Source organism: Acanthochromis polyacanthus, chromosome 5, assembly GCF_021347895.1.
Source record: "Acanthochromis polyacanthus isolate Apoly-LR-REF ecotype Palm Island chromosome 5, KAUST_Apoly_ChrSc, whole genome shotgun sequence".
In the NCBI taxonomy this organism is placed as follows: Eukaryota; Metazoa; Chordata; class Actinopteri; family Pomacentridae; genus Acanthochromis; species Acanthochromis polyacanthus.
In genome coordinates this window covers 31,061,613-31,085,589 of record NC_067117.1, presented here as the reverse complement: position 1 = coordinate 31,085,589, position 23,977 = coordinate 31,061,613, and the positions used below count along the sequence as shown (strand labels likewise).

At 38.7% G+C, this 23,977-nt stretch overlaps 1 protein-coding gene and 4 non-coding genes across 5 annotated transcripts in view; 1 reads left to right on the top strand and 4 right to left on the bottom strand.

Moving 5' to 3' along the window:
- Positions 1-14,662, top strand: part of zgc:171566 — a 30,655-nt gene extending 15,993 nt beyond the window's left edge. The window contains exons 4-9 of the mRNA XM_022198769.2: positions 114-198; positions 402-540; positions 4,696-4,802; positions 6,056-6,146; positions 6,691-6,828; positions 10,597-14,662. Of these exons, the coding sequence (XP_022054461.2) occupies positions 114-198; positions 402-540; positions 4,696-4,802; positions 6,056-6,146; positions 6,691-6,828; positions 10,597-10,718 (682 nt within the window). The 3' untranslated portion in view covers positions 10,719-14,662. The remainder of the gene's footprint in view (positions 1-113; positions 199-401; positions 541-4,695; positions 4,803-6,055; positions 6,147-6,690; positions 6,829-10,596) is intronic.
- On the bottom strand, positions 5,748-5,819 carry trnat-cgu (transfer RNA threonine (anticodon CGU)). Its single transcript has one exon. It is a non-coding gene; the product is annotated as a tRNA-Thr (tRNA).
- trnat-cgu (transfer RNA threonine (anticodon CGU)) lies at positions 8,029-8,100 on the bottom strand. Its single transcript has one exon. It is a non-coding gene; the product is annotated as a tRNA-Thr (tRNA).
- trnat-ugu (transfer RNA threonine (anticodon UGU)) lies at positions 8,545-8,616 on the bottom strand. Its single transcript has one exon. It is a non-coding gene; the product is annotated as a tRNA-Thr (tRNA).
- Positions 9,071-9,143, bottom strand: trnat-ugu (transfer RNA threonine (anticodon UGU)). The gene has a single exon. It is a non-coding gene; the product is annotated as a tRNA-Thr (tRNA).
- Positions 14,663-23,977: the final 9,315 nt, after the last annotated feature.

Below are 23,977 nucleotides of genomic sequence, written 5' to 3'. Positions count from 1 at the left end.
AGATTTGAAGTACATTTGTTGCACTCATCTTAGGTGATTTCTACACACTTGTGAAAAGAAGCAGTCAAGATTTCCCAGCAGCATGAATTTTTAACATGCAAGTGTGTCCTCAGGTTGTTGCTGCCGGGAGGAGATGTAGATCTGCAGACATCACAGTTCAGCCGAGCCGCCAAGATCTTTTACAACTTGGCTCTGAAGGTACGAGTGTCGGCGTGTTCGAGTGCTTGCCAAGATCAAGTGACAGCTCAGGATATCAGTCAGACAGAGATCCTCACTAAGCTGCAGCAGAGGGGCAGAGAGAAGAGGGAGTGTAGAACCTAACCAGACAGATTTATGCTAAAAAAAAATGGCCTCACACCTTCCCTTTCCCATCTCATTCCTCACTGTCTTGTCCTCTGCAGGCCAATGATGCTGGAGACTACTTCCCGATCTGGGGAACTTGCCAGGGCTTCCAGCAGCTGTCCGTCCTCACGGCCAACAAAAACCTGCTCACGCTCACTGATACCAAGGCTGTGGCTCTACCTCTCACCTTCACACCAGGTATCTCTTTCTGTCCTTGTCCTTTGCTGTATTTCTGCTCATCTTGAGTTTCCTTTTCCTCCTCCTTCTTCTTCTGCTTCTTCTTCAGTAGCCTCACATCTTGTTGCTTCTTGATTCTGGTTGTTGCTGTTCATCTCCCTTTGTAATTACTCCACCAAGGAATGTGGTGGAGTTATGTCACGATTGACGTTGGTTTGTCTGTCTGTCTGTTCACAACATTACTCAAAAACTGACTAACAGATTTGGATGACATTTTCAGGGAACGTCAGAAATGACACACGGACCAAGTGATTAGATTTTGGCAGTGATGCGACTTATAGTCTGGATCCACGAATTTGTTAAGGATTTCTGTATCATTACGAGATAGCAACATGGCGTCACTGTAACTATGACAACAAGTGAGCACTTTGTCAGCTGCCTGCTGATGATCACATGTTGGCAATCCTACAAATCCACCGCTGAGGACTTATCGGGACTTATCCATCAAAAATCATACACTGACTGAGCAGCCTTGGCAGACTACTGCACTCTGAGTGCTTTTCTTGTTTTTTTTAGTGTTGTACTTGAAGAGAGAGAGATAAATACTTTTTCTCTTATACACTTTTATTCTACCTGTTTCGTGTCTCGATTAGCTGTTTTAGTCAGTCACTTTAAATTATTCTTTAAATGTGTGTGCATTTTATCAAATTTGACTGTTTTTTTGGGGAAAAAATCATTTGCCTGATCTGACAGTTTATTTGCACTTTGAATGAGCTTTGCATATGATCGGTGCTATATAAGTAAATGTGCTCGGTTTTGTCTCGCTAAGCTAAAAGGATAATGATGAACGGAGCCTTCTATACTCAACAAAAACATGAACGCAACACTTTTGTTTTTGCTCCCATTTTTTATGAGATGAACTCAAAGATCTAAAACTTTTTCCACATACACAATATCACCATTTCTCTCAAATATTGTTCACAAATCTGTCTAAATCTGTGATAGTGAGCACTTCTCCTTTGCTGAGATAATCCATCCCACCTCACAGGTGTGCCATATCAAGATGCTGATTAGACACCATGATTAGTGCACAGGTGTGCCTTAGACTGCCCACAATAAAAGGTCACTCTGAAATGCTATTTTATTACAATGCCATCCAAATAAGCCTGCGTTTGATAAATAAATTGTAAATTAAGATTATACTCCATCTGCAGTCTTTCAATTTATGCTTGAGATCAAAAAACGCCAAATAACATTTATAATTTTCCAACCCAGCACCTGGATCGAACACTCATTTACCATCTGTACGTCTTTAAATGCCAAGCTGTTAAAATACACACAGATTGTGAGTTTACAGCTACACTTACATCCTTTGGAATCATACAGTGGCCGTCCACCAAAGCATTTTACGTTTACGCCAAATCCCAAGCACAAACTAAACAAAATATTTAACTTTGTTGTGTCAGGAGGGATATTATGGATAGCTTTCAGGTTTGCTGCTTTTTCACCATTGTGATTACACCACAGTAGCACTGAAAATATATCTGTAAGTGTATACAAATAACTCACTGAATATTCAGTTGTGATTCCTAGTAAAAATTGAGTAGGATGTTGTAGTGTTTCAGTGTTTTCCACTTACCCTCTCTTTTGAGTGTGTGTCCCATTCTGGTTACCCAATGTAAAAACCAAACTCTTCCAGCATCAGTCTATACATGGCCTGTTAGACTGGCAATGACTAAGAGTTAACTCAGCAGCAGCATTCTGACTAAATTTCACCCTGTCTGGTCTGAACTCTGCTCTCCACTAACTCATCAGTTCCTGCAGATCTCAGGGTCTTTCCAGCAAACATATCTCACACATTTGGCCCCAAACCATTCCAGTCCAGGACTCTAAGAACTGGAGTGATGTTTTCTGTCTTCTTGGTGTTAATCAATATTGTAGTGGCAGCGTTTGTAATAAATTGCAACTGCAAATGTCTACTGGTCCCATTAGGGAGGCGAGTGATGAGTGCATCACATTAGTCCATTCTACAGGCAATAATGGCAAGAATGTTTTTTTGTTTTTTTTTATCTTGCTTACAGCGAAAGTTTTTCAGTTTGTTTTTTTACGATGCGATAAAGAGGATTTTGTTAAAACTTTATGTGGGTCCTGAAATGTAGATCTTTAGCCATGATAAAACCAACATTGTTGTTAGTTTTAAGTGCTCTTGTGAGATCAACAAATAAAATTGTTTTCATCTTCATTTTGCTGAACTTCTTCAAGACAATGACCAAGCAAATATATACGACTGCAGTCATTTCTTGAGAGTGCTGGATAGATGTGGGTGTCATCTGTGCAACTGTAATAAACTAACCTAAAGTTTTAGAAAACTTGAAGTAAGGCTTCCATAAACAGACTGAAGAAGAAGGGCCCAAGAACTGATCCTTGTGGAACTCCACACATATTTGGAATTCTGTCAAATTCATGATTACCAAAACTCCCGACTTCGACAAAAGCTGTATTACACTGCAGTTTTCTATTTTTAGAGGTTATATGTACACTCTTGTCCTGGATCCTGCACAGTGACGCAAGTTCAGTTTAGTCAGGATCTTGGTGTTATTGGTCACCCTGGATAACCAGGCATTTATCAGCAGGCTCTGATAGAGCTCAGGTTCACTTGTCCTGTTAAGAGCTGATCATGTGAAAGAGGCAGAGCTCTTAATTAAAGCAGTGTCATGGAACAACAAATTGAGTTCTTAATATGATCGAAGATGAAACAGCAATTTAAAAAAAAGAAAACCTTTCAGACTCCATTAGAGATCTTCGGAAGCTTTTTTCTGTTGGTGGACTTCCAGTTTGAGCTGTAGTTTTATAGAGTTGTTATCTAATAGCCAAATAGTGCCCCATGATTTACTGTAATGAAGATGAAACTAAGCAGCATCTCTTAATAGACTGCTGCAGAGTTCCAGCAGCTTGGGCTGCATAAAATGATCAGCTTTATATTTCATTTAAACTGTGCTGTCAAACAAAAAACGCTTTTTCCAGTTAATAATTGCAGTTGTTTGTGTGAAACTTGTTACACGAGCAAATGATAATTGCCAGAGACATAGTTGTTACACACTGGCATTCAAAGGAGGAGATCAATAGCTGATAATCAATGACCTCCCTGGACTCTGCTTAGCATTTAATAAGCCATGTAATCAAGAAAACTCGCAGTATCATTGCAATAGCTGCAAGTATAGCACCAGGAAAAAATAATATTCTTGCAGGTGTAGTATTACTAAAACAGAATGAGATGTAGAACCTTTTATCTGTGAATATTAAAGTGAGCCCAGGGGTATAAATCAGCATGTCTGTTATAAGAAGTGGTAGTGTAGAGTGAGTGTTTCTGGCTTTTTTTTTTTTTTTTTTTTTGCTGATATCTCTTCAATGAACGCTTGTGTCCCTGTCAGGATGATGTGGTAATGATGGCTCTGTATTTCTAGGGATCTGACAGTGCACTTGTACAGGCTGTTTTGATCTGATCCCAAACATAGTTAGATAATCCACCAATCTCACTTTGTGCTTCAGACCTCCGATAATCCAAAACGCTGGCTTCACAGTTACATATTCCAACTTATGTAAAAGTAATGTCTGGGATGTCCTGTCCAGTCTACGAAGGCTTATATTTAAGTCTGTAGCTCTCTTCTGGATTATTGTGGGTTTTTCTTTTTCTTCCGACAGATGAAGTGAGATATCCTTCATTAGAACCTGACTTGCACATTTCTCAAGATGTTGAACTTCCTCCAACAGTGACTTTTAAAAATTGTCATACGCATTCAACCCACAGTGCTATCAGTAGTGGTGCACAGTGTAGCAAGATATGAGTGTAACCAATGCAATGAGAGAGAACATTGTTCTCTGCAAGAGTCATTTTTGGTTCTGCTAGTCCTGCAGTTGTAGAGAAAACTACATCTGATAATATGCACTACCAGTCAGAAGTTTGGACCCACTTTCTCATTCATTTGAATGAGTAAGTGGGTCCAAACTTCTGACTGGTAGTCTATATGTTCAGTATTTTGAGTAACCATTTAATGGTATGAAGCCATTAACCTCTGAACTTTCTGAACCTCCCTAACTTCTGAACTTTCTGCTAAAGGATACATTTTTAAAACAGAATTAAACAACTTTTTAAAGCATGCATTTGTGTTCTTCTAGCGGCCCAGTCCAGCCGTTTGTTCCGGAGTTTTCCCAAAGATCTGCTTCAATCTCTGGCTGATGAAAACATCACTTCCAACTTCCACAGCTGGAGTCTGTCAATGCAGGTATTTTATTCTCTTCTTCTCTCCAGTCAGTTATGTTCTGTCTTTTTCAAATAAAGACATCAGTGTACCTTCAAGAAAGAATTACCATCAAACTGTATCCAATACACTCAGCTCTGATCCTGGACTGAGCATTTTTGTAACTCAACACGTTCTGACACCAAAATGTTGTGTAGGGAGAAATTGTCCAAAAGCATGAGCTACATTTGCATCATTCATTTCAGGAAGTGTTATGTCAGTCCGCTCTGCCAGTGATATGTCTACTGAAACACAGCAGACATATCATTTTACCTTTTAAACAATCTCAGAATTAGAGAACAAACAGCTTCTGAACAGGATAAACACAGATCTGGTTTTCCATATCAATATACTGACATGGCCTTGTGCACTTAAGCTATATCATTAGAGGGGGTGCAGAAAAGGACATGAAGTAGTTTATTTGTTCTTTGAATGGTTTAAAACAACTAAAGATCAGCTTATAGTAAAATGGGACATGGTGTGCTGTGTAGTGTTTGGCACATTTACGCAGGACTGATGCTGTTTTTAAGCTAATAGTACATTTTCTTCTATAAATCCAATGTTTTTCAGGGTTTCCAGTCTAACTATACTTTTAAAAAAAGTATTATTATTGCAGCAGTAATAAGCCTGAAGACATTATGCCTGCACGCTCAAGATTTTGCTTTTCTTTTCAGTTTTTCTGCTTTGAGTGAGTCAGCAGCAGCAGCAGCTTAGTGTGCTGCAGGTTTAAATATCCTCACTTACACACAGTTTATCCTGTTGTAATATTATTCCCAAGTCTCATATTTAACCGCAGAAGGTGTATTGTTAGTTGTTTCTACAAAGTACTGATGTGTATATTCAGGGTATCCATCCCCTACTGATAAGTTTCTGTCTTTTTGAAACATGTCTGATAATCAAGGAGTTTGTCATGTTTAAACTACAACATAAAGGCATGGATGGGGGTTGAACCCATGATATTTGGTTTACGAGACTAACGCCTTACCACTTGGCCACCACGCCTACTTAAAGATGCAAGAATGACCTACCTTGAATGAGCTATGTGTGTTCATTACTTGAGATTCCCTATGGGATGACGACAAGATACAGCCACAATTTTAGATTTAAAACAAAATTAACATAATCTGTTTCTGCTCCACTGCATGTAGTTGCTATATTTTTCCCATGCCTAAGCAGCATTGTACTTCCAGGTCCACACCAACTAATTTAGTGTAATATCTGTGGCTTTAAACCAACAGAACTACAGCCGAAACTCCAAGCTGAAGAGGTTTTACAAAGTCCTCTCCACCAACAACGACGGAAAGAAAGAATTCATCTCTACCATGGAAGGTACTATTCTTCCCTTTGCAGTTTGAAAACCACTTATTTCATGTTTCGACTATGCAGTAACACAAAAAGTTTATTAAAGTGCGTCTAATTCATGCTACTTTAAATTATGCATTTAGATAACTGTCCACCAGATGGCAGCAACACCATACAACTTGATTAGTCCTACAAGAAAAAGATGTATCTGATGAACGTGCTAAAAGATGTATAGCCTAAATCCACAAGACATTTCAGTGCTTTTAAGAGAAAAATAGTAAACTTAGAAATGCAGAACTTCCGGGTGTGATGTTTGCTGGAACTGTGGGACTCTGCATAAGAGTCCTCCATTTTTAGTTTTACTACACAAGGTTTCTGTGATTTCCAAAACAGTCAAGATAGGAATGCTGATTTTTCAAATTTTCATGTTGGGATTTGTGGAACTGCAAAATGAAACAGGGGACTGATGATGGTAATGACCACAGTGACCTAAAGGTGTTGCTTCAAAAGATTTTTTTTCATTACACAAAGGACTTTTTATACACTGACAGAGTTTTTTGGTTTTCCACAGCCTTCCGCTACCCATTTTATGCAGTGCAGTGGCATCCAGAGAAGAGCCCTTTTGAGTGGATTGATAAATCTGGCATGGTTCACTCCAGTTCTGCTGTAAGAGCCAGCTTCTACACTGCCAGCTTCTTTGTCTCTGAAGGTAACACACTATCTGTGAATGTGTAATCTCTTTGTTTGTCTGCTTTTTGTTTGTTTGTCTTAGCATGTTTGTTAAAAAAAACAAAACTGGATTATTGATTTTACTGAACTTGGTCGAAAGTTAAGCCGACAAAGATCTTGTCTCAGTTTGTAAGGGACTTTACATTATAGCTCCTAACTGCTGATACAAACTACATCTATGATCATAACTACGTGTCTGGATTCTTTTGCTCAAGAGAAGTGTGTCATTGGGATGATTTCCATGTATTTATTGCTCTTTGGCCACTTAGAACCAGATTTTTAAATTCCGTTCACTACACATGCCTGATGTTAGTTCTGGTGATTTCAATTTTTTATATGATCTTCTTTGGGTCAGCAGATTGCATTTGTCTGATTGTTGTGAAGCTAAAATGTTTGAATTTCTTAATATGTCTAGTGACGTTTGGAGTTCAAATAATAAGAGATTTTTTTTGTCATGTTAATGCATTTCAAAATGAAGACATGATAATGTAGATGGAGTTTGAATCCCCTTCAAATGGGGTGAAATATCTCTGCATTTTGGGACTTGAGTCAGTGTCAAACAGCTAGTATTATGTTTCTGAGCTTAGGCTTGGTTAAATTTGCTGGTGGAACAGCACATCAAATCTTAATGTGTCTGGTGGAATTTCAAGTTCAAATAGTAAAGATGTTTCATGAACATGAAGGCATGGATGGGGGTTGAATCCATGATCTTGGCCACTTGGCCACCACGCCTTCACAAACAGATGACATTTAGTATGGATGACCTAGCCCGGAGAGGTTACAAAGGGTTCATTGCATTGTTTAGTATCGTTTTAGTTTGCTTGGAACAACGAGGTGGAACTGTTAATGTGAAAGTAAAGGTTGACGGCCTTGTGTTCTTACCAAAGATGGTCATTGTGATATGTAGTTAACTGTGTTCCCATTAAGCACAAATCAGTGAAAAGTTAATGCATTGGAAAATGAAGACGTGATAACGCAGATGTAGTTTGAACCCCCTTCAAATGGGGTAAGATATCTCTCTGGACTTCAGTCACTGTCAATCAGCTAGTGTTATGTTTCTAAGCTTAGGCTTGGTTAAATTTCCTGGTACAACAGCACATTGAGTACTCCATGGAGTGAATATCTTATTTTGTCTGGTGGAATATGAGTTTCAAATAGTAAGGATGTTTTGTGAGCATGAAGGAATGGATGGGGATCGAACCCATGATCTTTGGTTTACGAGACCAACGCCTTACCACTTGGCTACCACGCCTTCGCAAGCCAATCCCATTTAGTATGGATGGCCTACCCCAGAGAGGTTACAAAGGGTTCATTGCATAGTTCAGTATCATTTTAGTTTTCTTGGAACAACAAGATGGAACTGTTAATTTGAAAGTAAAGTTTGACGGCCTTGTGTTCTTCTCAAAGATGGTCATTGTGATATGTAGTTAACTGTGCTTCCATTAAGCACAAATCAGTGAAAAGTTAATGCATTTGAAAATGAAGACATAATAATGCCAATGTAGTTTGAATCCCCTTCAAACAGGGTGAAATATCTCTGCATTTTGGGACTTGAGTCAGTGTCAGACAGCTAGTATTATGTTTCTGAGCTTTGGCTTGGTTAAATTCCCTGGTACAATGGAACATCAAGTACTCAATGGAGTAAATCTCTTAATTTGTCTGAGGTTCAAATAGTTATGATGTTTTTTGAACATGAAGGCATGGATGGGGATCGAACCCATGATCTTCGGTTTACAAGACCAACGCCTTACCATTTGGCCACCACGCCTTCACAAACAGATGCCATTTAGTATGGATGACCTACCCCAGAGAGGTTACAAAGGGTTCATTGCATAGTTCAGAATCGTTTTAGTTTGCTTGGAACAACGAGACGGAACTCTTAAAGTGAAAGTAAAGGTTGACGGCCTTGTGTTCTTCCCAAAGATTGTCATCGTGATATGTAGTTAACTGTGTTCCCATGAAGCACAAATCAGTGAAAAGTTAATGCATTTGAAAATGAAGATGTGATAACGCATATGTAGTTTGAATCCCCTTCAAATGGGGTGAAATACCTGTTCATTTTGGGACTTGAGTCAGTGTCAATCATTTAGTATTATGTTTCCAAGATTAGGCTTTGTTAAATTTCCTGGTAGAACAGCACATCAAGTACTCAGTGGAGTGGATATCCTAATTTGTCTGGTGGAATTTGAGGTTCAAATAGCAAGGATGTTTCATGAATATACAGGCATGGATGGGGGGTTGAACCCATGATCTTTGGTTTACAAGACCAATGCCTTACCGCTTGGCCACCATGCCATCACAGACAGATGCCATTTAGTGTGGTTTACCTACCCCAGAGAGGTTACAAAGGGTTCATTGCATCGTTTAGTATCGTTTTAGTTTGCTTGGAACAACGAGATGGAACTGTTAATGTGAAAGTAAAGGTTGACGGCCTTGTGTTCTTCCCAAAGATGGTCATTGTGATATGTAGCTAACTGTGTTTCCATTAAGCACAAATCAGTGAAAAGTTAATGCATTTCAAAATGAGGATGTGATAATGTAGTTTGAGTCCCCTTCAAATGGGGTGAAATATCTGTTCATTTTGGGACTTGAGTAAGTGTTAATCAGCTAGTATTATGTTTCTGAGCTTAGGCTTGGTTAAATTTCCTGATACGATGGCACATCAAGTACTCAATGGAGTAAATGTCTTAATTTGTCTGGTGTAGTTTGAGGTTTAAATAGGAGGGATGATTTTTTAACATGAAGGCATGGATGAGGATCAAGCCCATGATCTTTGATTTACCAGACCAATGCCTTACCATTTGGCCACCACAAATACATTGTATTTCAAAATGAAGGTGCAGTGATATAGAATCTTATCTCTTCAAATGGGTTATGGTATGGCTGCATCCTGGGACTTTAGTCAGTGTAGAACAGATGATTACGTTTCCTGATAGAACAGCATGTCAAGTTCCTTGACTCTTCATGTTTTTACAGTTTGAGTATGATCAGTGGAGTGAGTTTCTTGATATGTCTGGTGGAATTTGAGGTTCAAATAGTGAGGCATGGATGGGGATTGAACCTATTTTTGGTTTACAAGACCAACGCCTTACCACTTGGCCATCACAAACAGATGACATTTAGTATGGATGCCCTACCCTGGAGAGGTTACAAACGGTCCATTGCATTTTTTTTATTATTGGTGCAGTGATGTAGATGTAGTGTATATCGCTTCTAATGGGTTATAATATGGCTGCATTTTGGGACTTCAGTCAGTGTAATACCACTATGATTATGTTTCTAAGCTTAGGTTTGGTTAAATTTCCTGATAGAACGGCAAGTCAAGTACCTTGATTTTTCATGTTTTTACGGTTTCTGACTCTAATCAATGGAATGAATTTCTTAATATGTCTGGTGATATTTGGGGTTCAAATGATAAATATCTTTTTGGAACATAAAGGCATGGATGGGGGTTGAATTGATGATCTTTGGTTTGCGAGACCAACGCCTTACCACTCGGCCACCAAACCTTCACACATTCAAGCCATTTAGTATGGATCACCTACCCTGGAGATTGAATAAATACAGTAGAAAAGCTTGTGTGTCATCCTCAATGCACTAAGTTCATCTGATACTTAAACTGTGTGTATTTTTAATGGAAAGAATCGTCCCCTTACTGTGTTGTTGAAGCTTCACCATAGCATTGGTAGGTTGGGCTTAACCTCCATCTTCTTTCTGTTTTTTTTTTGTTTGTTTGTTTCTCCTGCAGCCATGAAGAACCAGCACCATTTCTCCAGTCCTGCAGAGGAAGACAGAGCTCTCATTTACAACTTCTCTCCTGTGTACAGAGGCATCCATGCTGTTTTTGTGCAGAACTATTACTTTGATTGATGGAAAGTGCTGAAGATGAAGCAAACCCGGGCTCAGTTTTGTCACAATTTGCCAGCTGTAGAACATCTTGGCCCAAGTCACAAACCAAACTCGATGGAGTTGTCACTTACTGTAGTCGCGAACATCGACAAAATGCAGCAGAGTAGTGATGAAAAATAGAAGTAAATAAGCCAAAATATATGTCAGAAATTTTACCATTTTTCAGGATAATAGGAAAATACAAACATAAAATGCTAATAAAAATATATATAAATGAAATAGTGCCAATATGTACAAATGGAAATTAAATTTAGATTTAATTTACAGCGCTCGTTTAACACATCGCCACCCCTCTAGAACTACTACAACACAATTCCACAGCTACAGTCCAGAGTGACGTGTATTTTATAAGAGGTAGCAGAATTTGTTACAGGTGCAATGGTTGAATGTAATTTTTGGAGTAACAAAACAGTAGAATCTGTCAGCGTTTCATCTGATTCTGTGTAAATTCTCAGTCATCCAGATCATCATGGTAATTCTCAGTGATTCTTTAGAAGACAACTGGATTTCGATTTTTGGTTCCTGAAAACATTTCGCCTCTTCTCCAAGGGTTTCCTCAGTTGTTACTGACTTGTTGGGAGTCCCAGGTAATTATTTTCAGCCCCGAAACACATGGCTAATTACCGGCTAATGAGCCAAGACTAATTCCTGGAGTTTTAAATGCTTGTAAAACTTATCTGTGAAGTCTTGTCCTCAGGAGCTGGATCTCCTGTATTTTATCATGCACTTGTGGAGTGGTTTTTTAGTCTCCTCTGCATATAGGTCTGTGCTCTCCTTGCTACATTAGGCTGGAAATACAACTTGCTAGGACACCAGTCAATGTTTGCCTGAAATTTCTACTGAAGATGAACCCAAAGTAAATTGAATGCTGTTCTTGAACTGTTTGGAGTACATGCATGGTTCTGGTCTCATTTGAAAGCTGACAACCTGAATTTTCACCCAGTGCAGTCAGAATTACTCTAGGTGCAACTGGCACAGAGTATTTTATATTGGAACACACTGAATTAGGATGATTTTTTTTTTCGCCTAAATTTTTTCCTTAATAAAACACCTGAAAATAAGTGTGGCAGCATTGTGAGAGCTTGAAAACACAAAAAGGCAACAGCCTGGGGTATTACTTAGTTCAGGTCAAAATTTCAGAGCAATACTACAAGAAATGAGTGCTTCAGACATGTCTTTGTACTAATATGCCCAGGCGCTGGCCATTTTGCCCACTCTTGGCACACCCTCGGGACAATGGTATATGTACGTTTTTCTGTCCGGTTTTGAAATTATTTTCACTCCAAAACCTCAAAAGCAACTCATAAAAACACTCAAACACAATTCACTGGGAGACAGAGCAGACAGACACAGATGGGCCTGTGAGTCTGCTCCCCTGGAGCACAGCTCTCAGACACGCAAGCAGAGTGTCTGTGTTGACATAGATATATATGTCAGGGTAGAGACTGCGATTTGGTAGAATTGGAGTTTTTACCAGTAGAGATTGCGATTGTAATCTCTACCAGTAGAAACTCCAATCCTACCAGTAGAGATTGCGATTGGAGTCTCTACCAGTAGAGATTGCAATTGTAATCTCTACCAGTAGAAACTCCAATTCAGTTCAAGTTGCATTGCCTACTGGTGCAGCTCTGAACTAAAGTCACACTTCAGTTTGAAACCAAAAATATCAATATTTAATGGCATTGCTGGTTTGCGTCCACTTGATTCTAGTATAATTGTTCTTGGTTATTGATAAGATAAATAGCATAATAGCACTATATGCAGGTGTCGGATGTTTCCTTTCAAACTGCTGTGGTGACATTATTCCATGAATGGCTTTTACTTATGATATCTAAACATCCTCACTTTGAACTAGGTGAGCTGCTCAAGAATTATACAGTGAGACCACGCCTATTGGAAATAACATATAGTGTCTGGATGTCCAAGCTTGGATTATGGCCGTTTTTTTTGGTGGAATATTTTCATCTTTGACCAGTTATGAGCGTTTATGAGCCTCCAAAGGTGAGTTGTGCACATTTACGTGATTTGTTGTTTGTTGGACAAATGTGTTTATATTACCCACTGTGGTAATCACATCTGAAAGTGGTTTATACCGGCAGATTCATGCCAATCTAAGCTTTCCATAGGTGTATAGTGTTTCTATCATCGAGTTTGCAGCCTGGGACGTTTAGTAAAATGCTTATGCAGATCTCAAAGTGTCCTGAAGCGCAAATGTGTGTAGCTTGTGTGTCTGACGACTTTCTCCAAACTCGTTATCCTGGTGCACTAGAACCCAGCAACAAACTTAAAGCTTAGTTCACCCTAAACACCAAAAACAAGTCCAGTTGCCTTCTACTGAAGCACTTAAGATTAGTCTGATCCCATTTACATGAAGCTTATTTTCCACTAAACTCCTCATATCCTCCCCATGCTGTTAACGCTGTCTTCAGTCTAAATTGAAATGCAGTGATTTGACTTTTTTGATGGCGGGATGATTCAAACTAATAAGATAGGGTCTTTCTTGTACTGTAGGATTAATTATGGCATGCTAAACACAAAAATACTTTTTCTAAGTATCCAATTTTAGTCATTGCAATATGTGTCTGAGCTGCTTGCTAAATGCTAATGTCCTAGTATATCATATTACTAAAATGCTTTACTGGATATTTTATGTTTCTCTCTTTTCAGTTTTGTTACCTCCCTTAAGTTTGCACACATCCAGTCTCAGTTTAATCCCCTAAACTGCTGCTCTGTCTGTTTTTATTGTTCTTTTCAACCCCTTTAATCCTGTTGTACGATGAGTTTTTGGTGAAACTTTTGGAAAGCAGCAGCTCCAAGGTCAAATCTCAGTGTTTTGTTTGGGTTTTCTTTTGGCTTGAAGGATGAATAACCTGCTGAAACTCTGTGCACAGATACCTTTTTTTTTTTTTTTTTTTTTTGAAATCTCTGAATTTTTTAACATTCCTACTCTGAGTGTTCCAAGCTAGCATCAGTATACATGAGCACAGAAGTTCAAAAGATTGCACACCACTTGTTGCTCCACTGGGGAGGACTCTGGGCCTGGTTTAGCTTCTTAAAGTCCAGGTGGTTGGAAAGAGCTAGAAGTTATCAGTACTGCTAAAGCCTGATGGAAGCGCCTCTTAAACCTTGGCTTAAATGTGGATAATCAGCAAACACTGAATTACCCCATTTCCCATGTTGACTTTGATAATCAGCAAGAGAAAACTGAAGTTCATTGTGAACCCACTGCTGTTTTCTTGTCAGTGTGAATTGATGAATGTAACTCTTTAACATTCCTTCAGTGGAAATGGGAGCAAACATCGTATACTTTAAGTTCTACTGGCTTTATTTTGCAGGACCACAAGTTGCTTTGCGTGCAAAGTCTGCAAGTCATACAGCAGTTTACTCACGTCAGCTGGGATTGAAAAAAGTCTATCTTTCAACAACTACCATCTCATTTTCAAGTTGGGTTATCATTTTTCTAGCAGTGTCTTTGCTCCAAAACCAGATATCAGTACCTGAGGAAGCTCCTCATCTCTTCATGATTGTATTGTCGTGTCTGTTTATTCATTTCAGTATTGTAATCCTCATCAAGAGTATTTTATATAACTATGAGAATGTATTTCATTACAAGCTTTATCAGACAAATGATATGCGCTTTGTAAAAATGAAAATGGAACCTAAAAATGTCAGAAATATGAGGCAATGCCCTTAATGCAAAACATGGATCTAAGGGATCAGTTCTGCTTCAGTATCAAACCTACAAATGCATATTTTTGAGGTTTCAGAAATTTTATCAGAAAAAAAATACTGTTATTTTTTTTGTTTGTTTGTTTGTTTTTTCCATCGAATGTCTCTCCAACCATTTTGCACATTTGAACATTATACAAGTGAAGGCCAGGCCTGTGATGAAAAATACATCCAAAGGAAATTGATGAATCAATAAAATTGCACCGTTTACCTTTTGTTCTTTAATACATTCAAAAACAATGAGCCCCAGTCTTGTCCAAATTCTGCTTTTGGAGCATTCTGTAATATATTTTCAAGTTCAACTCACTGGTTTTGGAAATATGCATTGAACGCACAATTGATTGTACAAGCTGTTATCTTGTTTGTATGACCATGCGTCAGATGATCAGACAATAAAAGGAGTCAAAAAAAAAAACCCTCAGTGTCAAAGCATTCTTTGTCTCAAATTAAAACAAAACAAAGCAAAACAAAACAAAAAACCATATATATATTGAGTTTTTTTGTTTGTGTATGCAATTTCTGTCTGTGACAATTGGTGTACTACTTTTAGTGACTTCTTAATAGACAACTTTAACTTAAACATACCTGACATACCTGATGTGCCTTTCACATCCACCCCGAAGACGGATATGCCAAGGTAGATGTCTCAAGGCTGATAATCCCCACTTGTAAATTGTAATTTTTAACTTAAATTTTTGCAGCTATTTTTTTTTTATGACCATTAACCTACCAAAAAAAAAAGGTATAAAATTTGCTCATCTAAATATCTGCAGTTTAAAAAATAAAATCCATGATCTTTGCTCTGTTGTGCATGATAATAATATTCAGGTAATGGCTGTCTCAGAGACACATTTAGATGATACTATAGAGGATGCAGCTATATCAATTCCAGGATACAATGTTTTCAGGCTAGATAGAGACAGGTTTGGAGGCGGGGTTGCTTTCTTTATACAAGATCATATTCCAGTAAAAATTAGAAAGGATCTTGGCATGACAGGAGTGGAAGCCCTTTGGCTCCAAGTTTATACTTCACATCACAGGCCTATACTAACATGCTGCTGCTATAGACCACCTAGTTCGAATATTGAATACTTGAACAATATATGTACTATGTTCCATAATGTAACAGATACTAGTAATGACATTTTTTTTCTTGCCGATATGAATATTGACTGGTTTTCTGATAATTGTTAATTGAAAAGGGCTTTGTCTGATGCAGCTAATATACAACTTATCTCAAGTTATTAATTTACCCACTAGAATAAGCATTAATGATGATGACTCAATTACATCAACATGCATTGATCACTTTTTTACGAATTGTGAACAAAAGTGCTCAAAAGCTGTATCATTACCTGTGGGTTTCAGTGACCACAATATTCTTGCCTTGGCTGTAAAAACAAAGGCTCCTAAAGCAGGGCCTGAGGTCATTTACAAGAGAATTTACAGAACTTTTTCTGAAAGTGACTTTGTTTCTAGTGTGGAAAATATAGATAGGGATGATATACTTGAGAGGGTGCATGCAGAAACTGCACTGGAGCCCTTTATGATGTTTTCTACAGTATATGATCAACATGCTCCAATTAAGAGGCTCTCTGTAAGATCGAAAAAAGCATCATGGCTGGATGAGGAATTAAGAAATTGCATGAAAAGAAGGGATCAACTGAAAAAGCATGCAATTAACTCTGGTTGTTTAGTAGATTGGAAAGCTTATCGCTGGTTAAGAAATAAGGTAACTAAATTAAATAGACAGAAGAAAAAAACAATATAAATCTAAATTTAATGAGTGTAATGGTGACAATAAAAGACTATGGAGAACAATTAATGAAGTTATGGGCAGAAGTAAAAATGGTAAAACGCCTTCTTTTATAGAAAACAATGGGATATTAATTACTAGATCCTATGATATACGTAGCTAATTATTTCAACAAATATTTCTTACAAAAAGTTAATTCAATTAGGGATCAACTGTTGCCGGGATGTTACAGGTCATCTATAGATAATATAAGAAATCACATTATGGTCAATAAAGACTGTTGTTTTGAATTTAAAATTCTTAGGGAGGTAGATGTGGAAAAACTTCTTCTCACAATTAAGTGTGACAAACCTTGCAGTTTGGATAATTTAGGTGGCAAACTTTTAAAGCTTGCAGCAAAAGTAATAGCAAAACCACTATGTCATATTTTCAATTTATGTTTTAAAGAATCTATTTATCCAAATCTGTGGAAGATTGCAAAAGTCATTCCTCTGCCAAAAAACTGCAGAGAGCCACTCACAGGGCATAACAGCAGGCCAATAAGCGTGTTACCTGTACTAAGCAAACTGTTGGAGAGAATCACGTTTAAGCCAATTCAGCATTATTTTGAAACAAATAATATGAACTCTGATGTTCAACATGCATATAGGGGAGGCTACTCCACTAGCACTGCTCTTACATGTCTCACTGATGCCCTGCTTACACAGATAGACAGGAAGTCAGTGGTAGGTGTTGTATTTCTGGACTTTAGTGCAGCCTTTGATCTGATTGACCATGAATTGTTACTTTTGAAGCTTTCAGCCTGTGGTTTTAATAACTCTGTGATTGATTTTATGAGAAGTTATATGACTGACAGGAGACAATGTGTTAAGTTTAATGGTGCTTTTTCAGATATAGACACTTCAGTGTGGTATTCCCCAGGGGAGCTGCCTTGGACCTCTCCTTTATTCTATTTTTGTAAATGATATGCCATATGTGTTAAGAAATGCGGGTATAGTAATGTATGCGGATGATACAACCATCTTTACATCTGCAAACAGTATTGAACAAGTTAATAAGACACTTCAAGATGAGCTAACACTGTTAGCTGACTGGGTTACAGCAAACAAGTTAAAGTTGAATATCTTTAAAACAAAATGTATGGTACTTGGGTCTAATGACTCACTTCGATCTAATCAAGAGTTGGTCCTCTCATTACATGGTGCAGTTATTGAGCAAGTTAGAGAAGCCAAACTGCTGGGCATTACTATAGATGAAACATTATCTTGGTCTACTCACATAAACAATATAGTCAGTAAAATGAGTAAAAGTATTTCAAACATAAGAAAATGTGCTTGTTTTTTAACTGACACAACAATCAAGTTTGTTATTCAATCATTAGTCTTATCCCACCTTGACTACTGCCCTGTAATATGGTCTGGCACCTCAAAAAAAAGAACTTGCTAAACTCCACCTCGCTCAGAATAGAGCTGCACGACTGGCACTTCACTGTTCTATTAGGAAGAATGTAACTGCTATGCATGATAAACTCTCCTGGATGAAAGTAGCGGAGAGATTGGCGTGCAGCCTTATTTTGTATTTGAATAATATCTGTACTTCATGTAAACCCAGTAGCCTATTTTCTAGATTAGTACCTATCAAGATCACACATGATTATGAAACCAGACAGGCCTTAAGCTGTCGTTTCAGACTACCTAGACCTAGGACAAATGCACTGAAAAGAACTGTATTGTACAGAGCTATTGCATATTGGAATGGACTTCCTCACTGCCTCATTCTTAAGTGTAAAAAATCAGGATTTAGAAGGGAATTGAAAAAAGCGGTTTTGAGTAAAGAAATTAGGTTAAATTTAGTTGATTGATGTCTGTAAAGCTGCAGAGTGCCTTATTTTTGTATTTTTAGTTTAAACTGTATAGAGACAGCTCTTAATGAGCTGATCTCTGAATGTGTCTGTGTATGTGTAGGCACATGTGTGCGTACGTATGTGTATGTGCTTGTACTATGTATTTATACTTGTACTGTGTATGCATACTATATGACCCTTTAAGAATTTGATGTGTGTGAGAGGGTGTGTGCATGCACATGTTATGATGTATGCTTATATCTATTTTTATTTTATGATTTGAGTTTGTTTATGAGAATAATTTAATTGCTTGTTTTATATTTTATGTTGTATTTTTCGTGATTTCTTTTTGGGAATTGTCTTATTTTTTTAGGGACCCCAGGAAGAATAGTCATCACCATGGTGACAACTAATGGGGATCCAAGAAACAATAAACAACCTCTCAAACTGGAACATGGACTGTTGTCCAAATTGACCCATATGTTGTGGATGTGGATTAAACCTTATGGTCAGAGAAAAACTTAAAATTTTAGGAATCCATTATGTAAAATTGAAGAGAAAAAATAATAATAAAAAATTATTATGGTTGAAATCAAACACTTCAACCTAAAGACACTTTATTTAGCACTCAAGAACCAAGTCTAAAAGACAACCTCTCTTTTTTTTTTTGGTTTGGCCCAATGTGCAAGGGGTCTGTGTCCACAGGCACCACTAGATGGCATCATGATACCATTAAATGAAAGATGACCATCCTATGAAAAAGATTCAAGATAACAAGTACAGACTTGGCATCCAGGATTTTAAATGTGTAGGTAGGAATTGGTTCATTATCAACAACAAAAAAGTTATAGTAGATGTTCAAAAATGTTATAGAGGACATGAAATAATAAAGAAAATGTAGATTTAACAGCAGCCTTTACCATTTGTTGCAGATCAGATCAAATACATTTACCCTAGATTCCCGTAAGGGTTTCATCATAAGGAATATGTATTCCAAACTAGCATTTAAAATGTCTGGAAAGTAAAAAAAAATAAGAGCAAAATTTAAAAGAAGAACTAAGCTAGATAACTGTCTCATAAAAATGAGAAATAAAAACATGTCAACTAGTTTAACTTTGTACCCTGAGGAAGCTTGTGTGATACAATAAAACCTAAAAAGGCTTGACCTTTAACTTGGATGAGAACTCCTACAAATGTAAACGATCCACAACAACCACCAAAGTGACTTTATGGTGACAGGTTTTGTCAGTCAATCCTAATAAATTGTTCCATCTTTGGTGAAACTGTAAAATTGTCTCAGTTTTTACTGTGTAACACATGAAAGTGAAATCACACTCTCTGCACGCTGTCATAATGTGGTTGACTTAAACTTCACATCTATTGAATCTAATACACGTCTATAAATCACTGTTGGCTAAATGAATAGAACAGCTCCCTATACTTGAAAGAACAGTGAGTACATCACTTCAGGTGCAAGTGTGTGGGTCTTGGGAGCAGCTTCTATACTCTGCTGAGCTGAAAAGAAAAACTTTTTTTCTTCACTCAAACATGAACACTGAATATAACATTTATTCAGGCATAAAGTGTTCTTCAGTCACTGCTGTTTAATATAGAATACATACAGCCACCTTGGCCACTGATCCTGAGACACAGTGTGTGCATTGGTGAGCGCCTGTAAGTCTGTCTGGATATAAAAACCACCTCAGTAAAGAGCTGCCCAGTGGGAGCACAAAGATGATCTACTGTCTAGACCGAGTCCATGCTCAGATATATCTGAATGGTAAGCAGTCACACCCACACACACATCACCTTCTGCAGTTTCTTGGCTTTGCTGGGTTGTTGTTGGATCTTTTACCTGAAACTCCAAAATTCTTCACTCAGATAAGCAGTTTTTCTTTCGAGGGTGTCTTGAGCAGAGAGGGGAGGAAAGACAAAAGAAGAGGGAAGTGGAGTGGATTGAGGAGTCGACAAAACAAAAAGGACAGAAAAATGACAAAGGATGCAAGAAAGTGGTAAAGCAAAGGAGAACAAGGAGTGAGGGGGAACAGTAAGAAAGATGAATGAATGAGGTGAGAAGGAATCAGGCCCACAGCCAGCACCTCGGTGTCGGACACACATGAGTTTGTTCGTATTCGTTAATCAACTCCCTACAGGACTATTGTACGTCTATCTATGTGGAGGTTAATGGAGCCATGCTGGGTTGTAAGTGCAAGCAATGATCCTTAGATTCAACACAGACCCCTGTTTTGTGTTCACTTTCCATTGTGTTGGCTAACTGATTGTGGGACGCCAGACTGAATGTGGTTTAAACATGGGCTCTCAGGTAATGGCTTGTACAAGGGTACTTCAAAAAGTTCTTGGGCTTACCGAAAAGCAGACGGCAAAACTCCAATCTTAGGCCATAACTATATACTATAAAGCCTCTGTCCAAGAAGCAATAAAAAAGGATAAGAAAGCTTCAAGTTGGTTGCTATTGCTCCAGGACAATGCATCAATCCACACAGCATCAGTGTGGTTTTGAGCTGTTGCCCCATAAACTATACTCAGTCGACCTGCATCATCTGACTTCTGCCTTTCTCAAAATTAAATATCACTTGCATAGTTACCATTTTGAGTGATAATGAGTCCATGCATGTTGTTTATGATTATCTGGAGGCTCAATATGTGACCTTCTTCCATGAAGGGAAAGTGAAGCTGAAACGTCGGTAGACCAAATTCATTGAAGTTAAAGGAGACTATGTTGAAAAATAATATGAGAACAATCCTTCTCCTGTGACCTTTTCTTTTTTTTTTTTCTTTTTTTTTTTTTTTGTCCTGTCCGGCAACAGAGCAGGCAGAATGGGGATCTGGCTGCTGCATTGTACCATACAAGTTTGCTTTTCCAAGGGGAGTTTATAAGTATAAGACTCCCCTTGATACTGTACAGTAATTTATTTAGTTTGAATACTTGTTGATGAGTTAAATACACATAAGTTTGCCGGACCTGACAGGGGAAAGGCAGGAAGAAAGAAACAAGAAGAGAGAAAGAACAAAAAAAAAAAAAACAACAACAAGGGGGATAGTGAAGAGAAAAGGAAGGGTGCAAGAATACAGTTATCTTTCAATTGAAACCGACACAACAGACAACAAGCTAGTACACCTTAACAAAGACACACCGGAACGCATCCTACGGGTTTTGTTAGGAAATTATTATTATTATTAGTAATTATTCAGATCATCTATGTGAAGCAAACAAACTGAGGAAACATGTCTTTTGATATTCTGGCACCAGGACAAACTTAACACCCCCCAAGACAACATGGTTGCTATGTCCACATGCAGAGTACGGTGCAATTGTGACTGTGATCATGCAACTATGACCTCTGACCTCCGTGAAGGCCAGAAGCGGGCCCGAGAGCCCACAAGACCCAGGCGAGCCGGCAGCAATCCCAGAGCAGAGATCCGAGCCACCAAACCATGAGGACGACCACGGATCGGCCCGGAAGGGGGCAGAGGGAGAACCCGGCCAGGACCCCCAGCGCCCAGCGGGGCCGGGCCCCAGGCGACCAAGACCGGCAGCCGCCGACCCCGCCAGGGGCCGGAGGCCCAGGGCGGACCCAGCACAGGACCCCGGGCCCCAGGCATCCAAGAGGCAACCCCCGCACCCCAGGCAGAGGGTCAACATCGCCAGGGGAACCAGCCACCCCAGACGGCCACCCGGCATGGGCCGGCGCCTCTGCCGCAGCCAAGGATCCAGGGCACCCCACCCCCCCTCTCCCTACCCCCCCTCACCCCCACACACCCCCATAACATCCATAATCATTTAACTCACTCACCCACCCATAGTGCCCCATGAGGGCACCCCCGGGAGGCCAGGGGACACCGGACCACACAACCAGGCCCCCACCACAGTGACTAAGTGCAATTAAAACTTGATCCTGTGACCTTTTCTGGTGAAGATGAGAACCTCTTGAAGTACCCTCATACATATTTATTCCACCCTTACTCATGGTGTTCGAAGTTCCAATTGCTTTGTTATTTTTTTGCGATGTCCGATGTTCCGATGTTCCAATGTCTCTCCTAAATGCAACTTTGGCACAAAAGTCATTGATGACAAAAGGCAAATTTTGTCATGCACATTTGGGCTTTATGATATTTTAGATTGTTGTTCTGAATTTATATTAGACAAATAAATAACTGACTAATCAAACTGTAATTGTATAGCACCTTTTTAAAGATGCATATGTATATATATATATATATATATATATATATATATATCATGGTAGAGACTGCGATTTGGTAGAGTTGGAGTTTCTACCAGTAGAGATTGCGATCACAATCTCTACCAGTAGAAACTCCAATCCTACCAGTAGAGATTTATCAGGGCTAAGGTTAGACTTTTAAGGTTAGGGTCAGGGCAGGGGTCAGATTTAAAGGTCAGGGTTAGTTAAGGTTAGGGTCAGGGGTCAGGGCAGGGGTCAGATTTAAAGTTCCATCTCTACTGGTAGAAACTCCAATTCTACCAAATCGCAGTCTCTACCCTGACATATATATATATATATATATAGTGGAAAGTGTACATATAACAACACTTCTCACTAATCTGTGATCAACATGGTGTTAGATTTGTGTCTGAGGATGAGAGGGGTGAATAATGGTAAACAAACATCTCAGGATGAATATAATTGCCACATAATAATGCATTTAAAAATAGATATAAAAATTTGTACACACAATATCACTGTCACAGATGCATTATTGCCATTCCTGTGCATGTGTGTTGTTTGTAATTCCAGTTAATCTGATAAACTTTGCATTTTTGCACCTTCTAACAGCCACAGTGGGTCACCAGGTTGCCTATTTGCATACCTGTTTAATATGTACACTACAGTTCAAAAGTTTGGTGTCACTTAGAAATGTCCTTATTTTTGAAAGAGAAGCATTTTTTTCTCAATTAAGATAACATTAATCAGAAATACAGTCTAGAATTTATTAATGTGGTAAATGACTATTCTAGCTGGAAATGGATGCTATCTAATGGAATATCTCCATAGGGGTACAGAGGAACATTTCCAGCAACCATCACTTCTGTGTTCTAATGCTACAGTAGTGGTCAAAAGTTTGCATACACTTGTAAAGAACATAATGTCATGGCTCTCTTGAGTTTCCAGTTATTTCTACAACTCTGATGTTTTCTATGATAGAGTGATTGGAACAGATACTTCTTTGTCGCAAAAAACATTCATGAAGTTTGGTTCTTTTATGACTTTATTATGGGTTAACAGAAAAAGGTAATCCTCCTTCTTCATTATCCCATTCACTCTGTAAAGCACCAGTTCCATGGGCAGCAAAACAACTCCACAGCATAATACTACCACCACCGTGCTTGACGGTAGGCATGGTGTTCTTGGGGTCAAAAGCATCACCTATTCTCCTCCAAACATATTGCTCGGCATTGTGGCCAAACAGCTCGATTTTTGTTTCGTCTGACCACAGAACTTTCCTCCAGAAGGTCTTATCTTTGTCCATGTGATCAGCAGCAAACTTCAGTTGAGCCTTAAGGTGTCGCTTTTGGAGCAAGGACTTCCTTCTTACACGGCAGCCTCTCAGTCCATGGCAATGCAAAACACACTTGACCATGGACACTGACACCTGTGTTCCAGCAGCTTCTAATTCTTGGCAGATCTGCTTTTTGGTGGTTCTCGGTTGACTCTTAACCCTCCTGATCAATTTTCTCTCAGCAGCAGGTGATGGCTTGCATTTTCTTCCTGATCGTGGCAGTGACAAAACAGTGACATGCACTTTATACTTCCAATTGTTTGCACTGTTGCTCTTGGGACCTGCAGCTGCTTTGAAATGGCTCCAAGTGACTTTCCTGTCTTGTTCAAGTCAATGATTCGCTTTTTCAGA